The 21,972-nt window shown below is 41.2% G+C and overlaps 1 protein-coding gene across 2 annotated transcripts in view; it reads left to right on the forward strand.

The window, feature by feature from the left end:
• Positions 1-598: 598 nt before the first annotated feature.
• jag2b (jagged canonical Notch ligand 2b) overlaps positions 599-21,972 on the forward strand; it is a 47,125-nt gene continuing 25,751 nt past the window's right edge. For both annotated transcript variants that reach the window (XM_028604902.1, XM_028604903.1), the window contains exons 1-3: positions 599-931; positions 1,607-1,909; positions 19,635-19,689. In XM_028604902.1, the coding sequence (XP_028460703.1) occupies positions 857-931; positions 1,607-1,909; positions 19,635-19,689 (433 nt within the window). In that variant the 5' untranslated portion in view covers positions 599-856. The remainder of the gene's footprint in view (positions 932-1,606; positions 1,910-19,634; positions 19,690-21,972) is intronic.

Genomic DNA, 21,972 nt, shown 5'->3' on the forward strand with positions numbered 1-21,972 from the left:
CTGCGAAATGTAAGATACGACATACTAGGAGGCATTCAGAAGCAATGCTCCGTGTAAACTGTTAATTTAATCTAAGATATAACCACATTATCGTAATCAAATCCCATGTCAGTCACCAGCAATTAGTCCACGTTGACCTCAGGAATTCAGTCTGCTTGTGGGACTATTTTCTTTCAAGTTTTGTTGACAAAATAGATTTGAATGATTTGAATGAAACGACGCCTGATATAAAAGCAAACAAACGTCCAAAAATGTTTTCCAAATAAAGACTGCAATTAAATTCAAGACAGCACCTTTGAGCATCTTGATTTGAAATAATAGCCCTACTCATCATCACATCTTTGCGGGCGCGTTTAATTAAAGTCGACCCGTGCTTTGTTCGCATGCTGTAATACGGTCTGTCCAAATGAATCTCAATACCAAACCCCAGCATAGGCTAATTCAAGTTTTGGGAGGAGGAAGAGCAGGATGAGGAGGAGAAGGAGGGTTGGTGGGGGTATTATACTATTGTCCGCCCCTTAATCCGGTTGGCTCAGAGACTGCCCGCAGGCCAATTTGTAAGTGGTTTGCGGAGCTGCCAATCAAAGCAGACATCCTCTCCTCAGGCTGTGGCCACGAACATCTCAGTTGCTGCGTGGAGAGATTTGACGGAGGGACACTCCTGTGCATGGACCATCACTGCGCTGCAATCCGCCGCCTGCTCAACGTGAAATCTGGACGTTTACGGTGGAGAAAACACGCATGTGAATATTTTCTTTTTGCATGTCAGGAGAGGAGGAACTAGTCGCCGGGTCCGCGGCTGTTTGTCTTTTCGTATCGCTTCTCCCCTCCGATGTCACTCTAATTAACCGGAGGCATGTGGAATCGCACCAGGATTAACGTCAGGAATTGCTTCCCAATATTGTGCCTACTGTTAGCGTTATGGACAGAGGTAAGACGGCTCTTGTTTTATTCCAAAAATATTTCATTCTGCTCCACGCAAATAAAATAAATGTTTGAAATTACAAACGTCAAAAGTTGGTGGGCGTGGGCAGATGTAGCCTATTTGCTCTCCGGCGCTGCATATTCGCATCACATTCATCGATAATTGAATTACGTAGCCGTCAGTTGTGGAGCATGTGATCATGTTACCATGACAAGATTGAAGTCTAAGGAATTGATACATGCTACTCTCCATTTTGGTTACATTTCTGAGATCCTTGTACGTTTCTTTTTTTTGAGAGAGAATTAGGCCTGAACCAAGAAGTTGTAGGTTAAGTTGCATTTGCTTTTTATATATATTTTATATATATATGTTTTTTAAATTGCATTTCATCAATTGGCTGCTGCAGTGGTTAATTTGCTCCCGTCAGAGAGTAACCTGATTGGTTAAGACCCCAGCCTGCAAACTGTAGGCTGTTCACGTGCTCTATTCATGATGCACCAAATTATTTTGGAATTACCACCCCATCTGAATTAAGGGTTTATAATGACTTTAGTTGGGGTTCAGACACTGTTTGGCCACTTGTCCATTTTTACGCACCAATTTAGGCGACCCAAACAATGCCGAGGTTGTAAATATAGGTCTATATTTAAATGTGGTCTTTTTTTAAAATGTTGTTTCTAGGTGTCCCAGTCAACCGGCTATTTCGAGCTGCAGCTGATCTCCGTGGAGAATCTAAATGGCGAGTTGGCGGACGGGGAGTGCTGCGACGGCACCAGGAACTCCCAGGACCTGCGCTGCACTCGAGACGAGTGCGACACTTACTTTAAAATCTGCCTGAAGGAGTACCAGATGGAGGTCACCACCAACGGCCCCTGCACGTTCGGAGCTGGATCTACTGAAGTTCTCGGTGGAAATATGTTTTCTGTTACAAGCGCGAAGACGAACCCGAATAAGATTTTGATCCCCTTCCAGTTCGCCTGGCCGGTGAGTTGTGATTTCTTGCCCCAATTAAGTCTACGATGGTGTGTTCTTGACACGTTCTTCACTGGAGAGAGCACCAAACCGAACCCCTTTTTTAAAAAATTTGCTCAATTTAATGTTTATTTTTTGTTGCATGTTTACACATGCCTGGGGAACACATCATTAATCATATATGATATGAGATATGAGTTCACACTTTCAGAGTTTTTTTTTATTTATTTATTTTTTCTGTCATTGCAAACCAGTGCTGCACGTAACAATAATTTCCCCTATAAATTATTCTGCTCATTACACATTTGGTCTATAGAACATCAGAAAACAGTAGACAATGCAGTGCACACAATATACTAATCATCATCAAATGTCTTCTTTTGTCAGACCAACAGTCCAAAACCCACAAAGTAATTTCCTTTACTAACACGTAAGACCAAGAAACGTAGCAACCTCTAACATTTGAGAAACCGGAACCATTACATTTTTGGCATTTGTGCTTGAAAAGTGACCTATTGATTCATGGACTAATCCTTGCAACTGTAGATGCAACCATCTTCCGCTGCAGAAAAGCTCTGCGGTGGAAGGCTCGCCAGAGTGAACCTGTTTTTGAAAGTAGAAATTTCATCCAAAGAAACTGCACTTTAATGGATCGCATTGATGCCAAATTAATCCCAAAATCCTTTTGATTTGGTTTTGCTTTTGGGTCAAGTGTATGTGCCTTTGCAGGGAAGGCAGACCTCATTAAATGGGGGTTCTTAGCAGCATCCTGTCAGAGAATGACACACATTACAGCTAAACGATGGCATGCTTCACAAGGATCCGATTGCAGTTACAGTGGTTCGCAGTGTCATCTGGGTCATCTTTTAAAGTTGAGGGTTGGCTTTGTTCCAATCCACCAGCTTGCACCTGCCAAGGCCATGATAGGGTAATTAGACTGGGGTGGGGGTTGGGGGGAGGATGCTTTGATATGTAGACCCTGGAGGGTTACGTTCTGGAGAACATTTGCTGTTTCATAAGGGTTTTAAGAGCAATTTCGTCATAATGCAATCCATCAAGTGGAATTTGGTTTATTAAGACTTTAGGATTGGTCCACATTGCTCACTACTGTCAGTTTTGTTGGATGATTGTGGTAAATGCCAGGCAAAGTGAAAGTAGATTTTTAATATAGAAATAAGTGGTTTGTGTTTTTTGATTTCTACAGAATAGAAACAATTTGACTCAACGTCAATGAGATACCTTAACTTTTACGCAAGGCAATATTAAGCAACCAGATTTTTAAAGGAGTCTGGTGTGATGTATGAGAATGGCATGTACTGTATGGAGGTGCAGCCTGGTTGGAGGCGTTGATCGGATGCTCCAACTAATTATCTGATAAAATGACGAATGAGTGAAATTACACTGCGAGAGTGAAATATTGTGTTCAATGCCTCCGGGCAGTAGTTCAGTGCGTACTACTGGCACACCTCTTCCCCACCCACCCCCTCTGCACCTCACAGCTTCCTCTCCTGCTGTGGGTGCCAGGTGGCCCCTGGTGGACCCTCCAGGGCTATTAAGCTCCTCTGACTGCACATGACTGATAGCTAATGGATTAGGCATACAGGAAAAAAAGGTGTGCTAAGCACCAGTCCTGTGCTTTTTTTAATTTTTTTTAAATTTATTTTTAAATGACCTTTACCTCCTGTTGCCATTGAGTTTGAGTGAATCTATGAAATTATTTTGGACAATGTAATGTTATAAAAGTGTTTTTTTTTTTTTTTTTTTTAGGAGTTAAGCTATTGTCATGTTGTTGCTTGTTTTTATTCAGATTTGTAATGTCGTGATGGTCAAAGGGACTGCAATGGGAATGGTAGTTGTGCAGACAAAAGAGGCACTTAGTATTTGGAAGTAGAGGTGATTAGTCTGATTAGTTGATGGACAGAAAAAGTAATCTGCAACTATTATGCTAATTGATTGTATTCTGTATTTTTCAAAGCAAAAATGGCCATTTTGTAGTTACAGCTTTTAAGTTGTACAAAACACGACATCTAAAGACATCACTTTGGACTTTAGGGAATTTTGATTCTAAGAAATTTACATTTTTTTTTCTAGCACTTTTTATAGGCAATTATTCATCAGTTAATCAAGAAAATAATCAGCAGAATAACTTATAAAGAAATAATTGTTGGTTGCCAGCCCTAGATTAGATTTGTTTATTCAAAAACTGAATATCTCTGGGTATTTAAAGATAGGTCAGACAAAACCAGTATACTACAAATAACCAATTGAATAATTGATTAAACGAAAATTGATTAAACGAAAATAAATGCATCAAGTTGCATACAGTCGTATTTTGAAAGGTCAAGATTTTGGGGTGAATTAACAGCCACCCTTGCCAACGTTTTTAAGCTTCAGTGGGAAATGGCAAAGGTGTGATTTCAGAGTAAAAGCCATATATTAAATGAGGGAGGCTATTGTTGAGACCATCAGGTGGGTTAGGGGTAACTGTTACCACCTGGGCTAACCAAGGTGCCACAGCTACATGTATATAAAACGCCACACATGCATCACATAGAATATGAACCAGTGGTAGTCTCTTATAGGACTCATTGACTGACACCTCAAGGCAGAGGTGAAGAGGGCTATTCTGGTGTGTTGTCTTTCTGTTAAGTGGTCGAGCTGATAACGGTGCACTATTCCAGTGCCAGATGTCACAACAAGCCTGCGGGGTCACTTGCTGTGGTGTTGTCGCTTTCCTCACTGAAGAAACAAAGATGCAGTGTGCTATTGGCTGTGTCATCTGGACAACTGCCCATTTTAAGCCCCAATGGAAACCAATGAGGGCTGGACTCTTCGGTCATCCTGAGACAATCTGAAAAAAAGAACTGATTTTGAAATGGACCTTGAAATCCTAATTTGTGATAATACCCTTTTGATGCCTTAATTGCCTGAATAGGCACTTGTTCAATTCTCAAAGAGCACTTTTCATCTTCCAGTCGAGTGTCGTGCAGTCGGGCTGCAATAGTGAAAGTCATCCTGCGTTTCTGGGAAAGGCTTCTTCTTCTGTGAAGACACAGACATCATAGCCTCCTCTCTTCTCGGCCCAGTTATCATCACAGCAGTGTGATGCAGTCGCTAATGGCTGATTATACTCCGATTGCATGATGCTTATCCATTCTTTGGAAGTCATCCAGTGATTCTCCTGCTCTGGCTTGTCTTGCCAGGAAAGAGACTGACTATTGATGCTGCTGCCACCTCTGACTTCAGCCTACAGTCAGTGTTTCCCCACAGATTTGAATTTACAGTAAATGCATACTGCTTCTGCTTTTGACGCTGAGGGAATTGCACTCTCCTGGAGTTTGAAGAATGTAATTAAGTGTTTAGTGTTAGGCTTGCTAAAAACTTGTTTACGGTTTTGAATACGATTGTTTTTATTTATTTTTTTGTAATCTTTTTCCTTATGCATTGTCTACCTACTTACTTATTAAAGGAACAGTCCCACTTATTGGGACTTTAGCTTATTCACCGTAACCCCCAGAGTTAGACAAGTTGATGCATACCCTTGTCATCTCCGTGTGTGTTGTAACTCTGTCTGACGCACCCAGCGCTAGCTAAGCCTAGCACAGATCCTGGAGGTAACCGGTTCCAACTAGCCTACTGCTCTGAATACCTGACAAAATAACACCAACATGTTGCTGTTTACATGTTGTGATTTGTATAGTCACAGGGTGTACAAAAATAACAAGGTCATATGCTTTTACTATCTAGTAATTGTTGACTCTATTATTCCAGCTCTGAGCGAACTCCAGGCGAACTCTCTGCTCACCACAGGGCTTCAGGTGCTGCTAGCATATCACTCCGCCCAAGTAGCATAAGTAGCAGTACTTCACCTTTCTGAGAATATAGTTCCCAGTTTGTATACGGTTAGAAGACGGCTGTGTCTCATGTGACCTTATTTGTACACCCTGTTACTATACAAATCACAACATGTAAATAGGAAAATGTTGGTGTTATTATGTCACTTATTTGGAGCAGTAGGCTAGTTGGAACCGGTTACCTCCAGGATCTGTGCTAGGCTTAGCTAGCGCTGGGGGGCGTCAGACAGAGTTACAACACGCACGGAGATGAGAAGGGTATGTATCGACTTGTCTAACTCTGGGGGTTACTGTGAAGAAGCTAAAGTCCCAATAAGTCGGCGTGTTCATTTTTTAATAGTGCTTATATTCTAAGGAATAGTTAGTTAGGTCTGTGAGGCTATACTTTGGCACAACATTGCTCTTAGCTAAATGCTAGTCTTGCTCAACGTGTGTTCATTGCTGGGATCAAGCCTGACATCCGTCTGTCACACATCTATTCCAGAATAGATAAGCAGTGTAGCCAGACCATACTCCGGGAGTATGGACGTTGGTCTTGCAATGCTAAATGCTAACATTAGGCATGCAAACAAATTCAAAGCTTCTAATGAGGTTTTTGAATGAAGCTTCTGAATGTCTGCCCCCCCATAGTTTCAGCTGGGAGATGAGTTCAAGAAGCTAGTTTGCCATGTTCCACAAGCTCTCTTTTTTTACTCTAATAAATAAACAAAATATATTCACAAAATGTGAAGAAAAATTATTACATCTATTTTCCTCATTAAACAGAAAAATATAACCATATACCTTCTGAATTCAAGTTTTCTCTTTCAGTAAACTAGCTTAATTGCCTTGTCAACTCAACTACTTTTTTTTTTTTTTTTTTTTTTTTTAAAAAGAAAAAGTGTTCAGATTTAGGTTTATTTTTCAGTGTCAGTACTGTAGTATGTGGATCAAACTGTACCTTTTGTGGCCTGGCTGATTGAGTTTCCATTTTGTTGGCCTATGCTGTGTAAGCACTTGGGCCAACAAAAGAGGGAGGGAGGGAGAGAGAGGGAGACACATCTTACCTCCATTTGATCACTAATGAAATTGCCGGTGGAATTTCTTTGCCTCTCTCTCCGCTCCCCAGCTACATTAACCGGACGTCCGCTTGATGTGAGCCTGCCTGTAAGTGGATCTGCTCTGAACTTGGATATGTCTAAGACCTCCCTCAGCTAGTAAATAGATGCATGTAGGCTAGCTGACCTGCAACAGCCACCAACCTCATAAAGAAGCTTGAGCAGTTGAAGATTTTGAATTAGGATTGGTTGTAGGGATATTTTAATATCTCTATATTCCTGTAAAAATAACTATCGGCCTATGGAGTGATCGGTGATCAAGGGATGAAGTGTGTTGAGTTTGTTGCTCATGCACTCCCTTGTGTGGCGTGCTGTCAGGCTCACGAGGCTGATCATCTCAAAGTGCGAGGTGTGGACAATCTCATTCATGATTAAACAAGTTGATCTGCACTGACCTGCTGAAGATTGTTAATCTTGGAACAAACCCAAACTTTTTAAATGTTTGTGGCTTGCGCCTCTTGCCATGTGTACGCCAAATGCACGCAGTGTGGCTGTCCTACCTTTTTATTTTTTTTGTGCTACTATCAACCACTGTTCTGCATGTCTTTTCTTTCTTGTAGTTGACTAACTTGTACAAGAAGTAAGTCAAGACTTGAGTCTTGACTCTGAGGCTTTTGGCTTATTGTCTTTCTGTGTACATATAGATAAATACAAAAGTGGTTGGTTTCTTTTGAATTGTTCTAAAATACTGTATAAAGTGTACATCTTTCCGCCAGCACCATACTTGGTACTGAGTACAGTTTTTTTTTTTTTTTTTTTTCTGTTTGGGATTACATTTTTATATATGCCAGCATTAAATCCATATTCTTTGCCAACATTGAAAAACTTGCAAACAGTAATGCAAGACCATCATCAGGGTTTGTTTTCGTAGGTTTATGTAGCTTTTTATTTCTTTTTTTTCTTTCTCAATTATGGAATCTCTGATTTCTTTTCGGGGTTGTTTGATTGTCGATTGCAGTTCATGCGAATGAGAAAACAAGATCTGAGGGGAAACATCAGGACTGGGACACTTAGAGACGTAATGTAGTGCTTAATAGTTTTAAGAATTATGACCGAGTCATTCAAAGACTCTGCACATGTACTGTAGGTCTCTCTGCCTGAGGCTAGTTGTAGTTTGGATGCGCAAACACTTGCTGAACCTGAGGCTAACACAGGCTGTCATGGTTAGCCACACCTGATGTGGAGCTTGTCAGAGCTGTTGCTAGGAGATGGCTACATAGGCCTCTTGTAAACAATTATCTTTCCTTTCTGTGGCTCCCTCCCCCATCCTACCTCCTCTGGTCCCAGGGCTGCAGCGCGGAAAACCACTCGCACGCCCAGTCTCACCTGTGATTCCACTCAGCTCCGTATTGATTAGACAATTAGTCAGGCTGAGCTCCCAAGGTGAAACAACAACATTTTCTAAGAACTGTTTTCTTTAGCTTATTTTGAACTTGTTTAGCAGACAACAGTGTAACAGTTGGCAACAAACGTGTGCACTAAATTATGTCTATAACAGCTCTGTAAAATGTTAAACATCGGTTGAAACTTATTTTTCAGTCAAGCATTCATGTGTGTTACATGATCGTGGAGCTGCTTTAGAGTAACAGCTCGGGTCTTTCTTTAGCTTTCAATCTCTACAAGACATGCTCACTCTAACCGTTCGACTCCACTAACAAGCAAACCTAATGGTCCCTTTTTATGAAGTGTTTAGTGTGGGAATTTATATTCCTGCCTTATCGCTATCTGGATTATTAAAATGTTTAGCCCACTCATCAACAGAACTGTGATTGCTAGAATGGTAAAAGCTGATACTTCGGTCACAAAGACTGCGGGGAATCTGTCTGTGCTTTTCCAATAGTACACTTTTATTCAAGATCAAATCTTTATTTGGGTTTTAGTTTTTTCTTTTTTCATCAATAATGATGAATCATCAAGCATTTGGCATAAAACACACTTTTTAATTTTATTTCAAGGCCCACTAAAGGGTCAAAGTTCTTAATGTACCAATTATTGTATACGTTCATGTTGAAATGTAGTGTTTTATTTGTGGTGCTCTTGATGACATTTCGGCCCGTTAACAAACCCACGTGGGCTTTCTACATGTGCTCGGTATTACTCACAACATGCTCATGATTGAATAGCATTTCCAAATTGCGTTACAGCAATATTTACATAATTTGGCCGAGACTTTACATTTTGATCCTTGCACGTTGATGGGGCTTTCAGTTTGCACTAAAGTTACTTATTAAAATGTGAAAATGCTCACTTCATTGGTCAAGTATTTAATTCACACAAACGTATACAAAAATAGGCTTTACCGTCTGGTTATTTCATGTAGTTTATTTTTTGACTTATCAGAAACATGCTAGATAGTTATCAAGATATGAAATCGCCTATATCTGGATAGAAGATTTCATATCGTCTAGCCCTAATCCGCATGCAAAGTCAGATATCTGGAAAGAGCAGGTCATTCATTCAAAATGTAATGCTCTTCCTTGCCACAGTCAATCATTAAAAGTAACTTGAAATGCTGAGCTGTATCACTGTAACCCCATGCCCAAATTTCTTCCCAGCAAGCCCCCCCTCCCCAGACATGGCACGTTTTTTTATCTTAGAAATCCGACGTACTGTTGCCTGTCGTCAGAGTTTACAAGGCTGACAGACATCTGTGTTGTTGCTTCGCTCATCAACAAAGATGCAGTGTAGTATTCACTGTGTGATCTGGACAGCTGTCCTGTGGAAACGCGCGTGGACTGAACTCTTGTCATCGCCATCTGACTCTGACTACATTCTTGATCTAAAATGGATCTGTGTTACGGTGTCGTGAAGGAGGCGGAGGCAGCGATTTCCTCTGAGAACACCTTGTTTTCTTCATAATGTGATTTCACATAAGGTACAGTGTGTACGAGTGGGGAAATAACTGCTTTTAGGGTCCATTTAATTAAAACCTCATCTTTTCCCACTCAGTCCCTTGCAGATGATGTTTTAACTTGTGCTCCGTTAATATTTTATACACCCAAGCTCGAACAAGGACCTGGCAAATTTGTTTGGAATTAATTAATTTGTTGAGGTAGTTTCTTATTACTTGCCTGGAACATTTTCAGTGTCAACCATCATGAATGTTCAACTTAATTTAAATCCTTTTTTAACTTTATTTTTATGATTTGGACTTCCTGTAATGCAGTTAGCTGTTTTAGTGACTTTCTACTAATTTGGGACATTTTCCACCTGTGCCAAAATGCACCAGTTTCCCTCTCTGGTGCTGTCCTACTTACCTAGTTAATTTGCAGAGCTGATAGTCCAAACTACATCCAGAAGTTTGTGCATATCAACAGTCTCGTTAGCTTTCAGCTAGTCTATATCCACGACCTTCCACTTCCGGGATTGCTCAATTACCACCAAAATATTCGCCGTATGTCCTTCTTTTTGGCCGGATGTCCGTTACCTTCTGCTTTCTTTGTGTTGGAATTTTAAACTCTGGTTGATTTTATGAGGACTGTGGTTAACTGATCCTCAGATCTCTGCAGCGTTGTTCAAGACAGCTAGCTAGACTGTCTCTCGAATCAGAGTTTTCTCTTGCGCGACTAAAACAACTTTGGAGCCTACACACGTGAACAAGTTCCTTCCCGAGGCTATTTTGCAGCGGCACCAGGGCTCCGCAACGTTCCGTGCCAATTGTGATTGGTTTAAAGACCTGCCAATAAACCAGAGCATGTTTTCGTATCCATCCTGGAATGCTGTGTGGACTAGCCAGACCCTCCTATGCATCCCTGTGGTGGAAGGTCTGGCAATATGAGCTTTCAGCTTACTGGTCTGTTACAATGATAGGTGGCTGAAAGGTAGTGATGATGGAGCTAAGTGTCTTATGTTTAATCTTTTGTTGTGGGGCCCTCTTGAATTGTTGGCATCCATCATGTCTGTTCCCTCTGTATACGCTTTACCAACTAAGGTATACAAAAGCACAATGGATGAGTATCTTGTAACAACAGTGTATGAAAATACTCATTATTCTTGTTCAGCTTGGTGCCTCACTGTAAACCAAAGTTTAAGTAAACTACTGCACTGTGAAAAGCCAATTTGAATGTGTAAACCAACATTCAAATTGGTTATAGGCTGCTGTATAGAAATGCATTGCACTTTCAACATCATGAAGACCTTGTCTAAAGAGGATGTCAGGTGGGCAGTCGAGATGCAGGTTTCTTGCTTCATGATAAATTTACAGCTAGAGGTGTGAGATGTGACGATAATTCTAGATCGAACACCCTCAGGCATTGCCACCGTTTAGCAGTCTCTTATTGGTCATTTAAAGCTAGTGTTTCACAGAGCCTGGGACACAGGTGAAGTGAGAAGAACATTGTCGGTAGCCTGCCAGGTACAAACGGGCTCCGACGACACGCTGACGGATTTGTTTTTTTTAGCTGAGCTGGACTAGAGAATATTCGGTTAAAAAAAAAAGCTCAGTGATGCTGTTTTGCTCTTACTTTTCACTGAAGTTTGCTGGAAGTTATGTGGAGTGAGCCCTAAAAAATAGCCTTTTAAATGCTGTTCAGTAACTTCCAAAATAGTCTTAAATACCAACATGAAAATGAATCTTAATCATAATCCTGCCATGAGAAATCATGATATATTTTTGCCATATCGCCCACCCCTATGTACAGTATGTTCTAATTATTTTACTATAGTACCACATCCTTTGCAGACATCAAGCCTACAATGTGACAACCAAATAAAAGAAGGGAACATGTTCTCGCTTTCAAACCTAATGAGACCTGAAGCTGCATGTAATGTTGATAATTGGAGGATGTTGTACAGATCTTTTTAACTTGAAACGGGACCTTCTTTTTGTTATGATGGTGCAGGTATTCCTATGGGTGCATTCATGAGCATGTTAAAAAGTAAAAGTGTAGCTGTGAGTTGTGCGTATTATATCTCTGGATTGATTTGTGTGTTTTGAAAACAACGTTCCTTGCGTGTTGCTGTGGACCACTGCGTCCCCTGCCTCTTGTTAATGAATGGTGTGCAGGTGCTAGAGGCTCCTTGTGGGGGTAATTAAAGCATGTCATTACATAGCAAGTTAAATTGTCATTTTACTGTTGAACCTGTTTGAAATGATAATGGGGCTCGGCTGGAGACAGTGCTGTATTGCTTCCAGTCAGGTTGGATCAGGAGTTAGCCTGTAAATGTTTCCGAAGCATGTCTATTGCTTTAGTAGCTTTTTCGACTTAAGATAAATTTAACACTTGAGGAAGTAAGTGACAAATATCCACTAGTCCCCAAGAAGTGAGCTTTGAAGGTCATTGATTGTTTGAAACCTTTTTTTAAGTTGTTTATTTCTTATAGAGCTGCAAAGATTAATCGATAAGTTGTCAACTATTAAATTAATCTTCAACTATTTTGATAATTATCGGTTTGAGTCATTTTTAATGGAAAAAAGTAAAACCATTGTATGATTCCAGCTTCTTAATTGTTAATATTTTCTAGTTTCTAGAATTGAATATCTTTTTGAATTGTAGACAAAAGACATTTGAGGACGCCGTCTTGGACTTTGGAAAACAAAGATTTTTCAGCATTTTCTGACATTTTTACAGACCAAACAACAGTTAATCGTGAAAATAATTGACAGACTAATCGACAATGAAAATAATCATTAGTTGCAGACCTAGTTTCTTAGCAAATGTGATGATGAAGATGGGGCCTGAGTGTAAAAGGTATTGTGGTTTGATTGTGTTGCGATTGCCAGTCTTGTCATAATTTACAATTCACAAGTTAACCCGGTTTGTTTTTGAATCACTCAGTCAATTTCGACATATCTATTGTTGGCACGTGAAATCATTTAGCATTTTTATGCAAATGTGCATGTGTCGGTGTTTGTTTTACGTGTTGAATACTCTTGGATCATGCTGGTTAATTAGCACCAGGAGGTGAGGGGTTTGTTGTATTGGAAGTGCATGGGTAATGACCCTGTTGGCATAGTAGCAGCATGCTCAATGGGCAGTGTGTGTGTGCGTGCACAGCCGGTGTTCACCAGCCAGCCAAATGCCTTGCCTTCAGTTCGACATCTCTTGGCACACGACTCTGGCAAGCAACTTGTGTGCAGGACTCGCAGCCCTCCACATCTTCACCCAGCAGAAATATGACTGCCATACAGTTTGTAACCTGCTTTCTCAACCACACATTGTAGTCGTAGAAATGAATATTGTCTTGAGGTCATTGGTCAGTGGTTCTTGTCTGCAGGGTTCCATTCAAACTTGACACCAAAGAAATGTTAATTAGAAATGCACCGGCTGGTGACCGGAATTGGCCGATTTTTCACGTGATCGGCCATGACCGGCCGGTCAGTCTGACATATGCCGATTTTATGCTGGTCATCAGGCGCACCGCTGCTCCAGCTGTTTATGAAATGTCATGAAGTCGTAATTATACACTGCTCTGCAGAGCAGTCTGCTCTACTGATCTCAGGCGAACGGCTCTGCTCTCTCTCTCCCCTCTGAGCAACAGCTGGAACATGAAAACCGCACTCACGTGGGTCCCGTGAAATATGACCGCTACAGTTTATCGGGAAATGGCGTTGGGCACACTGAATTTGATACAGTTACTGTTTATCAGAACCTAGATTAGACAAGAAGCTAATGTTGGCGAACGCTGCGGTCCATCTGCCTCTGACGCCCCGCTGCAGGAGACGTTATATTCCCCCGACACGCTGTATTAACCTTAGGGTTTAAAACGCTTTCGTAGTAATCTTCCCTCAGCGTTTAGTTTTGTTGCTAAACTGTGTCTAAAATGAGCGGTGATGTTAAATCATCGGTTTCAGGTAACCGCACCCTAGGGTACCGTCTATTTGCTGGATTGTTCTGAGGTAACCGCCGGTAGCTAACGTTAGCAGATAAGCCCGTTGACAGCAATGGTAGTGTTCATATTTATGCACAATAACAAATAAAGCAAACTTGCTAAAAAAAGTGTGTGTGTGTGTGTGTGTGTGTGTAAAATAATTATTTGTAGATGTGATCTTGTGCTATGAGAAACTATGATCAACTGATTTCTGACTAAACGGTAGGGCTGGACAATTAATCGAAAATATATCGGCATTGAATTTCTGAAGCTGTTATCAACGTATTTTTCCCACGACGATCATTTTGATATTTTATTTCTGTTGATAGGCCTACTTTCTCCTTAAAAACATTCTACTGCATGTGCAGGGTCCGAAATTAACACTCTCCAGTCGCAAAATGCGGGGGCAGGCTGACACACACACACACATGCAAACACTTGTGCACACACCAGACACTACCTTCTGTTTACTGATAGCTAGCGTTTAACTCAGGCTAATTAATTAGCAATAAGTGGCGATTTTTGGCAGCCAGCCTTTCAAAAGAAAGCACAATGAAATTAAATGTTAACCGATCTTTAATCATTGAACGACAAGCAGGAAACGGAGTCTCAGTAAAAATGTTTAGTACGGATATCAGAAAGGGTCAAAAACCTTCCAACTTGTACTTCTCTGCCTGCCAACATCATCACCACATTTGCATGGATTTTGCCACTGGAGGTCTTTGATCCTTGTCTCTGAACAGATGAGGAGCTAGACTGAGAGCGATTGGCATTTTGGGTCCACCCTCCAGGCAGAAGTGATGGGAAGCTGGTTCAGTGCAGCTCACATCTACCCCCTTTGGAAACCTCTATGGTTGTGCTCTGAGGGTATCTAGACTTTAGGACATTCAACCTGTCCGGTGTCTGATGCTTTAATTACCCTCAGTGCCGTGGGAGTTAAGGATATCAAATTATTTCGCTTCCAGTTAGTCTTTAAGAGCTAATTAGAGTAAAAGAAGCAACTGGACATTGCAGAGTTGATTAATATAATTGTATGGGATGTATTTCATCCTACTCATGGGACTATTATCCATTACTTCCCATTAAGAGTGATAGAGTACCGCTGTTATTAATTCATAATTTTACTAGTAATTCCAAAGATCAGTGTCCGAAGAAGGTAGAAGGTGCATTGCGCCCACTGTCGTTCCTATTCAGCAGAGGATGCAATTTGATTGCCCTGCTGAAATAGTGTTGTAGACTCTGCCAGAGTAAAACCAAAAGCTGGGATTGACATCACAGATTAATGAAGATTACATGCAGCGATTACTGGCCACGGCTGGAATCGCAATGACCTCATGTCCCATCAGAAGGCAATAAATCAGGAGATGTCAGGAGAACTCTCCGTGGAGGAGTCAAGAACAGGGAGGTGGACCTTCAGGTCACCTAATCACAATATGGGAACATAAATAGCTCAAGGTTACAGAGTGTTTTTATAGGCAGTACACATCTGTGAATGTTCTAGTCATTGCATGAAAGGCATAAAAAAACAGCTCCTAGGAATAATTCTAAGAGCTCAATCAACATTTGAGGTCTAGACTTTCCCCAAGATGCAGTAATGAGTCAATCCAGCCTCAGATCCACAATGCGGATGCACCCCTCCATTGATACAGAATTCTTCGCAGACTGAGATCTCCCATGGGATTACAGATCAAGCCTGGATATCAGTCTTAGTATTCTTCGAATGCAAACGTGCACATCGCCCCACATGCAGAGGGCTGACCTCTCTTTTGTAATAGAAGCGTGCAGATCCCATGCTTAGTGACCCCAACCTGCCCCAGCTTCCACTTCCCACTGTCCCTTTCTTTTATTTGAATGGCCACCTTCCACTGATCCATCCAACCCCTTATCTGGCGTGGGAACCTACACCTGTGGCTCTCCCCAGGCATCACCACCACATACTCTTCCTACACTAAAAAATTGCATTTTTGTGTTGACTCAAATACCTGAATTCAATGAATAAGATTTGGTCCATTTGGTGCCATGTGATGCAAAGATGGCCCATGTGTGTTGCATTATTTAAAGCAAACCCAGATTCACACATAAACGCACATATAAACATCCAGTTTCATTTTTCACCATGCCCCCCCTCTTGACTTGAAAACTAGGATTTCTGAGTAAATCCTCTAATCCATTAGGGGACGGGTTTGGTTTTGGAGATTTGACTGACAGGGCGATTCTTCTTGGTGTCGGATAAAGTATTTTTTTTAGTTGAGAAAAAGGGCTGGTTGATGAAATTACGATATTTCCTGAGTTGGATATAAGACCTACAAGAACCACTGGTACTGTAGCTTTTTTTGACTTTGCCCAAGCAACTGTCCTGCCCAGGCTCAGCAGCACACATGCTGACACTAATTGTCCTCGTGCTGACTGTGTCTCTTCATGGACAATGGTTTTGATTGGGATGGGGGTGAGTTATGATGTTGGGACAAGGGTCTTTGTTCAGTAGCCTTTGCCCGTTCCCTCCCCCACACCTCCCCTTTATCCCCCTGCCCATCCATCTATCTTGTTCCAACCATTTGGGCAGCTGTCACTTAATCCAGCTAATCAGAGTGGGAGGGTCTGTGGGAAACCAGACTAGTCCACAGCTTTGCTCAACCCCAACATGCACTGAGTCGGGAAACTATTTACCCAGACAATTACAACATGTTGGCATGCAAGCAAGCAAGCCTGGATTTTAGGTAAACCCAAAAGGTGGCGGTCACAATATGGCCACCTGTTCTTTCTTTGATCTTTGATTCTACCTCGGGACGAGGTTTGTCTGCCACATTTGCATAGTCTCACGATACAGGCAGGCGTCATCCCATGATCTCCTGCCACTAATTCATTCATTGCTACTCACAGTTCCTCTTGTATGCATTGGCATATGCACACACCCACCCACATGCTCAGACTGGGGCAGCTAGCCCCCCCCTTTTATGTTGGGGGGAGGGGGAATGGGTGGAAAGGTCAGAAGCCGAGCTACATGTCGTGGGATGATCCACGTTCATGTCAAATAATCCATTTTTGAGGCCGCATCTGTTGTGCGTCTGCGGTCGTACGGGTTGGCAGAGTTTCCGGAAACGGCAGCACGAGTGTCGACCCATCACCAAAACCCTGAGACTCACTCCTCTCTTCCATACCCCTTTCCTCTTAACTACGGCTGTACTTGTTACCCACCTCTCCTACCCCAGCCTAGTTTTGGCCTCTCATGTCTTACTGGTAGCTACAGTCTCGTACAGCTATACCCCCCTGCCCGTGTCCAAACCCTGACTGAAGCCCTTTAGCTCACCCCTATCCTGTCCTCTTCTAGTCCCTTCTCTTGTCACATGTGGTCTTCCACAATAACACTCCCCTCCCCTTCCTCCCGCCACCACCCACAGCCAGACAAGCCTACTTAATCCCACAGCCCAGCAGCAACCAGCCTACCAGCTTGTTGGTCCCCCAGATCAACAACACAGACTGACACACACACACACACACACACACACATTCATCCCCCTCCCTGTCATTTTCTTTCCCGCTTCATTGAAGCATTGAAGTCCCTCAAATACATGCTTTTTTGTACTACCCCTCCCAGGCCAACATCATATCAATGACATTACAGTAGAGGTCACAGCAGTCACACTGTGGCTACTACAACTGTCACTGGTGATGACGTAATGAGTGTTATTTAGGTCAGCTGGTTGCCTAACAGTGTGCCCTGCGGCACACCACCTAGATTACTTAATGTGTTGATGGTTAGCTTGCTTAGTTTGTGAGTCATGTTTTTAAGAACAAAAAAAATTATTATTAAATTGACAAAATGTAATTGTTTTAAATATATAAATAAAATGTGATCATTCAAATGCTTGTTATATTGCAAAATAAAGAATTGTACTTGGAGGCACGGTGATGCTTAACTTAGAAGTTGGGGTGCAGCTAGTGATTATTCCCTTATCGACTAATCTATTTTTTTTATATTTATCAATTACTCCACATTAAGTGAGATTTAAGTCAATAATTGCCATCCCATTTTGACAGAGCTCAAGGATTTGTTGTCAACAAACAGTCCAAAACCAGATATATCCAATTTAAAGATCATATAAAATAGAAAAAAAACGCAAATCCTTACATTTGAGAAACTGGAGAAACTTTTTTTTTTTTTGCTTAACCTTGTTAATTAATTTTCTGTTGATTAATTGATTAATTAACTAATAATTTCAGCACAGGGTAAAACGGATTTGTTAATGCACCACTACTGTTATACTGGTAAACTGTTACTCTTAATCCCCTTAGCTGCTGATTTACCTCACTGTCTGAGAACCAAGGACAAAGCCAGGCAGAGTTCATCTCACACAGCTAATATTGGCAAAGTGACCTTCTTAATGGACATTATACCTGCCGAGACTTTTTTTTTTCCTCCTGAAAACGTGGTAGAAGACCACCTGCCTTTTTAACAGTTCTTGTTTTGTTTTATATTATTGATTGTGGAAGAGGAAAGCTGAAGGTGACTTAAGAAAGAGACAGGAAAAAAGGTCCAATCGGGTTCCAGTGGTGGGTTATCAGAAAACGCAATGTCTAGTCAGTGGGGAGAACGTAAACCATCACATCTGGGTTTCAATTATACTGGTATAGTTGTTAAAGGGATAGTTACGATTTTTTGAAGTGGGGTCGTATGAGGTTTATCCATAGTCAGTGTAGTAGATGGCGGTCAGCACGCCCCCCAGTATGGAGAAGCAGGCAGAAGTACCGACACGGAAGCTAAGCAATGTACTGCTGCAGACGGGGAAGTGGCTAAACATATTTTAGACACCTAAAAAAAATTCATATCAGTTTAAGTGTACACAATATATCCAGTGCATCAGGTTTACCCAGTTGCTAACATTCAATGGTTAGAAGATGTCAAAGGAATAGTTCAGTAGTTCATCTTGGAAATATGTTGTGCAGGTTAAACTAAATGTAATGTAACATGTCTATAAATGAGCTTTTGAGGTGCTGTCAAGTAGATTTGTTTTTATTTCTTGTTTAAAATTTCTGCATTGTAAATCAACTTGCACCTTCACCATGATTATCTTTGTATATCTGTGGCCTTTTCCTCAGTTGCCTGGATTTGTGTTTCTGTTGAGTCATCAGAGTATGTGCAGGTTCAAACTACCACATTGCATACTGAGCCAAAGGAAAGTTGGTACAGCCTAGGCTGTCCCCTTGTGTCCTTCCCTCTCTCCACATCTCAGTCCTGCAGCATCTCTTGGCTTCTTCCCACAGTTGTACTTACCGTATCCTGCTTTCTTATCTTTGAATCATTGGGTTTCATTGGCAACGTAACTCAAGCTCACCTCAGAGTAACTGGGCCAAGTTACATACAAGACTCTGTAGTAGCAATGAAGTGTGGGTGTGTGTGAAGAGTTGCATGACTGGCTTAAACGATCATCCACATTATTCTTCATTATGGACACAACCCAAACTTCTTCATAAATTTAGGAACAAAATAACAAAGGGCCTGTTGTTAAATGTTCCTTTTTTGTAGCAGAGAGTAAACAAGGCATCGTGTAGTCATTAGCAGTGATGACTTGTCAAGTATTTTGTTGTTCATTTGGATTGGACTATTCTAATATTTACAAAGCTATTAGAAAAAAGTACTAGCAGCATTAGGTTTAGTCCCGTGAAATGAAAATGTTGGACTGTAAGTGAGCTGTGACTAGTTCCAGTGCTTATTCAAAGTAAAAGCAGCAGGTGGTAAATTGTTGTAGTGGGGTGCATGCTAAATATTTGCAAATGTTATGTTTCTTTGTGCTTAATATTATAATTCCTACCATGCATTCGCTCTATAGGCAACTGGAGACATTGTTACTCTAATGGACAGCAGTCTAATTGCTCAATCGGGCAAACTCTTACACATTGTGTTGGATCTGAAGAGAGAGATAGAGATGCTATTTTGTCCAAATTTCACGTGACTTTTTTTTTTTTTCTTCCCTCCAGCGGACATTCACCTTGATTTTAGAGGCCTGGGACTGGGACAACGGCACACGAAACAGTAAGTCTAAACTTCACACACATCTTAGTGCCTTGGCTGCTATCAACTGATTCAGATGGAAATAAAAGTGGACATGGTTGCCAAAAAAAATCTTCTAATATGTGAATGTGATATTTTTCTTAGTTTTATTTGATTTTAACTGAATATCTTTGTGTTTTTGAATAGGGATGTTAATAATTAACCGTTAACCGACAATACGATTTTATTGTAGCCTATTTACATTTTTATCATGCAAAAGACTTTATACAAAAAACCCTGCAGTGTCCGTCGTAAAATTTTTATTGTTCATTTATCGTTATCGAGGTAAAATGTACAATTAGTTGCGATTTTGATTTTAGGTCATGTCATGCAGTCCTAGAAAGTTATATTCAGCCTATATCTGTGCCTCCTGGACGGATGAATGGTCGCCTGCTGTTGGTTAATGATCAGCTAACGAGGGTCGGCTATCAGTCAGCAAAAGAAATCCAAATTAGCATCCCTAGTTTTTAACTGTTGGTCAGACATAACAAACAATTATAAATATGTTAGTTTGGTCTCTGGTGAATTCTGAGGGGCGTTTTTCATTATTATACAACAACAAGTTGAAGTTAAACACACGAGTGTGTAAGCTGTCCGGTTCACATCTTCAAATCCATTTCATTGTGTTTTGTGTATTAAGGTTGTAAATGGAAACTTTATGCTTTAACACTAAAGTTTGGCAGGTTGAAAGTATGTTGTACTGTACACTGTAGCCCCCGAAGACGCTTCATATAGGAGACTTGTCTTGGTTCTTCTCAGCTATGTCGGATGTGGCGGTCAGGTCTGACCAGCTGTATCCTGTTTTCCTTTGGTTATGTCCGCTGGGTGGACTCCTGTATAACCCCCTTTTTCCCGTCTGAGCAGTGGCCCAGTCTGGGAGGAAAAGGACCCATTGAGGACTGTAATGTCTGTATGTGTTGATGTAGCTTTGATCTGTGGACACGCAGGCATTTTTCACGAGTCTCTAATACCGTTCCTATGCATTTAAGCGTGTACAGGAATTTATATTCAGGACCATACTGTCCTCTCCAGTCTAAACTTGCTCCTTCTTATTTATATGAGGTCATTACATCCTGTTTTGTCCATAACATCAAACGCACTTCCACTTGCGAATGTAGACAATGGAGAAGAAATAGATTTTGACATCTGAGCGCTTTGATTAGACTGTTGCATGCCTTGTGTAGTCGCCGTTTCTCCATGTGGGCCCCCAGTAATTGTGTACATTAACAGTAATTAGTTCTGATGTTTCTGATGGATGTAAGGCCTCAATGTTGCTTAAGAAACCGTCCAATTGATTTTCTGCCAGCTACTTGCACTGAAGCCAAATTGCTCTAAAGTAGCAAAATAGATGCATTTTGGATGTAAGGATACATAACATAAGAAACACATTTTCAGCACTTCAAATTTGATTCATTTTCCTGGCATAAAATGAGAAAGGGAACACCTTTCTTGCTCTTATCTCAAAGTATAGTAGGAATGTGATAAAACAGACTTTGAAGCTCACGCAGGTTTGATTCATTCTGTGTTGGATGCTGTTTGAAAGCAGCAGCACTGAGCCTGCTGTTAGGTCACAGACATCAGCTGACTTCAACCTTAATGTCATGGGTTCAAGAAACACAAATGTCTGGAACAAATGCTTCTTTCAACCTCACTGGGAGATCACAAGGGAGTCTGCTTGCTTCTGTAAGGTCCCAGTGAGTTGCAGTAATGATTGTAGCCTTTGCTTGGCAGGTGGGTCGGGCAGGTCACACTCAGATTTTTTTTTTTTTTTTTTTTTATTTGATTTCACAGTTAATGTCTTGTCATGGCACATGCATCACTTCACAAACTTTGTAGAAGTCAGGGCTTGGTTTTTACAGTTTGTGATCAAAGACAAATTTGAGATATGTACAGGTACGTCCCTGCTAACAATTGTTATTTGACTGGAATGGCCAGTTTTGAAAATGCATTTCATTGTTTACTTTGATCTTGTCCCTGTTGTCTTTTTCGCCATCTCATCCCAAGTAAAAAACTTGGTACGTGAATTGACAACAAACGAGGAGATCTGTTGTGGACGAAACGAGACCTGAAAATGTTGACATGCATGACCGTGTGCATCTGTAAGAAGACACTGGAACTTGTTCTTTGGCCTGAGTCAGCACCAGCCTCATGTCTTGTCCTACATAGGAGCCTACCAGTGTGTTGGTCTGCCAGTGAGATTCCTCTCCTCCGGCGTCATGTCCTCCGGTGTGCCTCTCTTCCCTTCCCCCTTGTGTTCTCAGGAAA

This window comes from Perca flavescens, chromosome 18 (genome assembly GCF_004354835.1).
Source record: "Perca flavescens isolate YP-PL-M2 chromosome 18, PFLA_1.0, whole genome shotgun sequence".
NCBI lineage: Eukaryota > Metazoa > Chordata > Actinopteri > Perciformes > Percidae > Perca > Perca flavescens.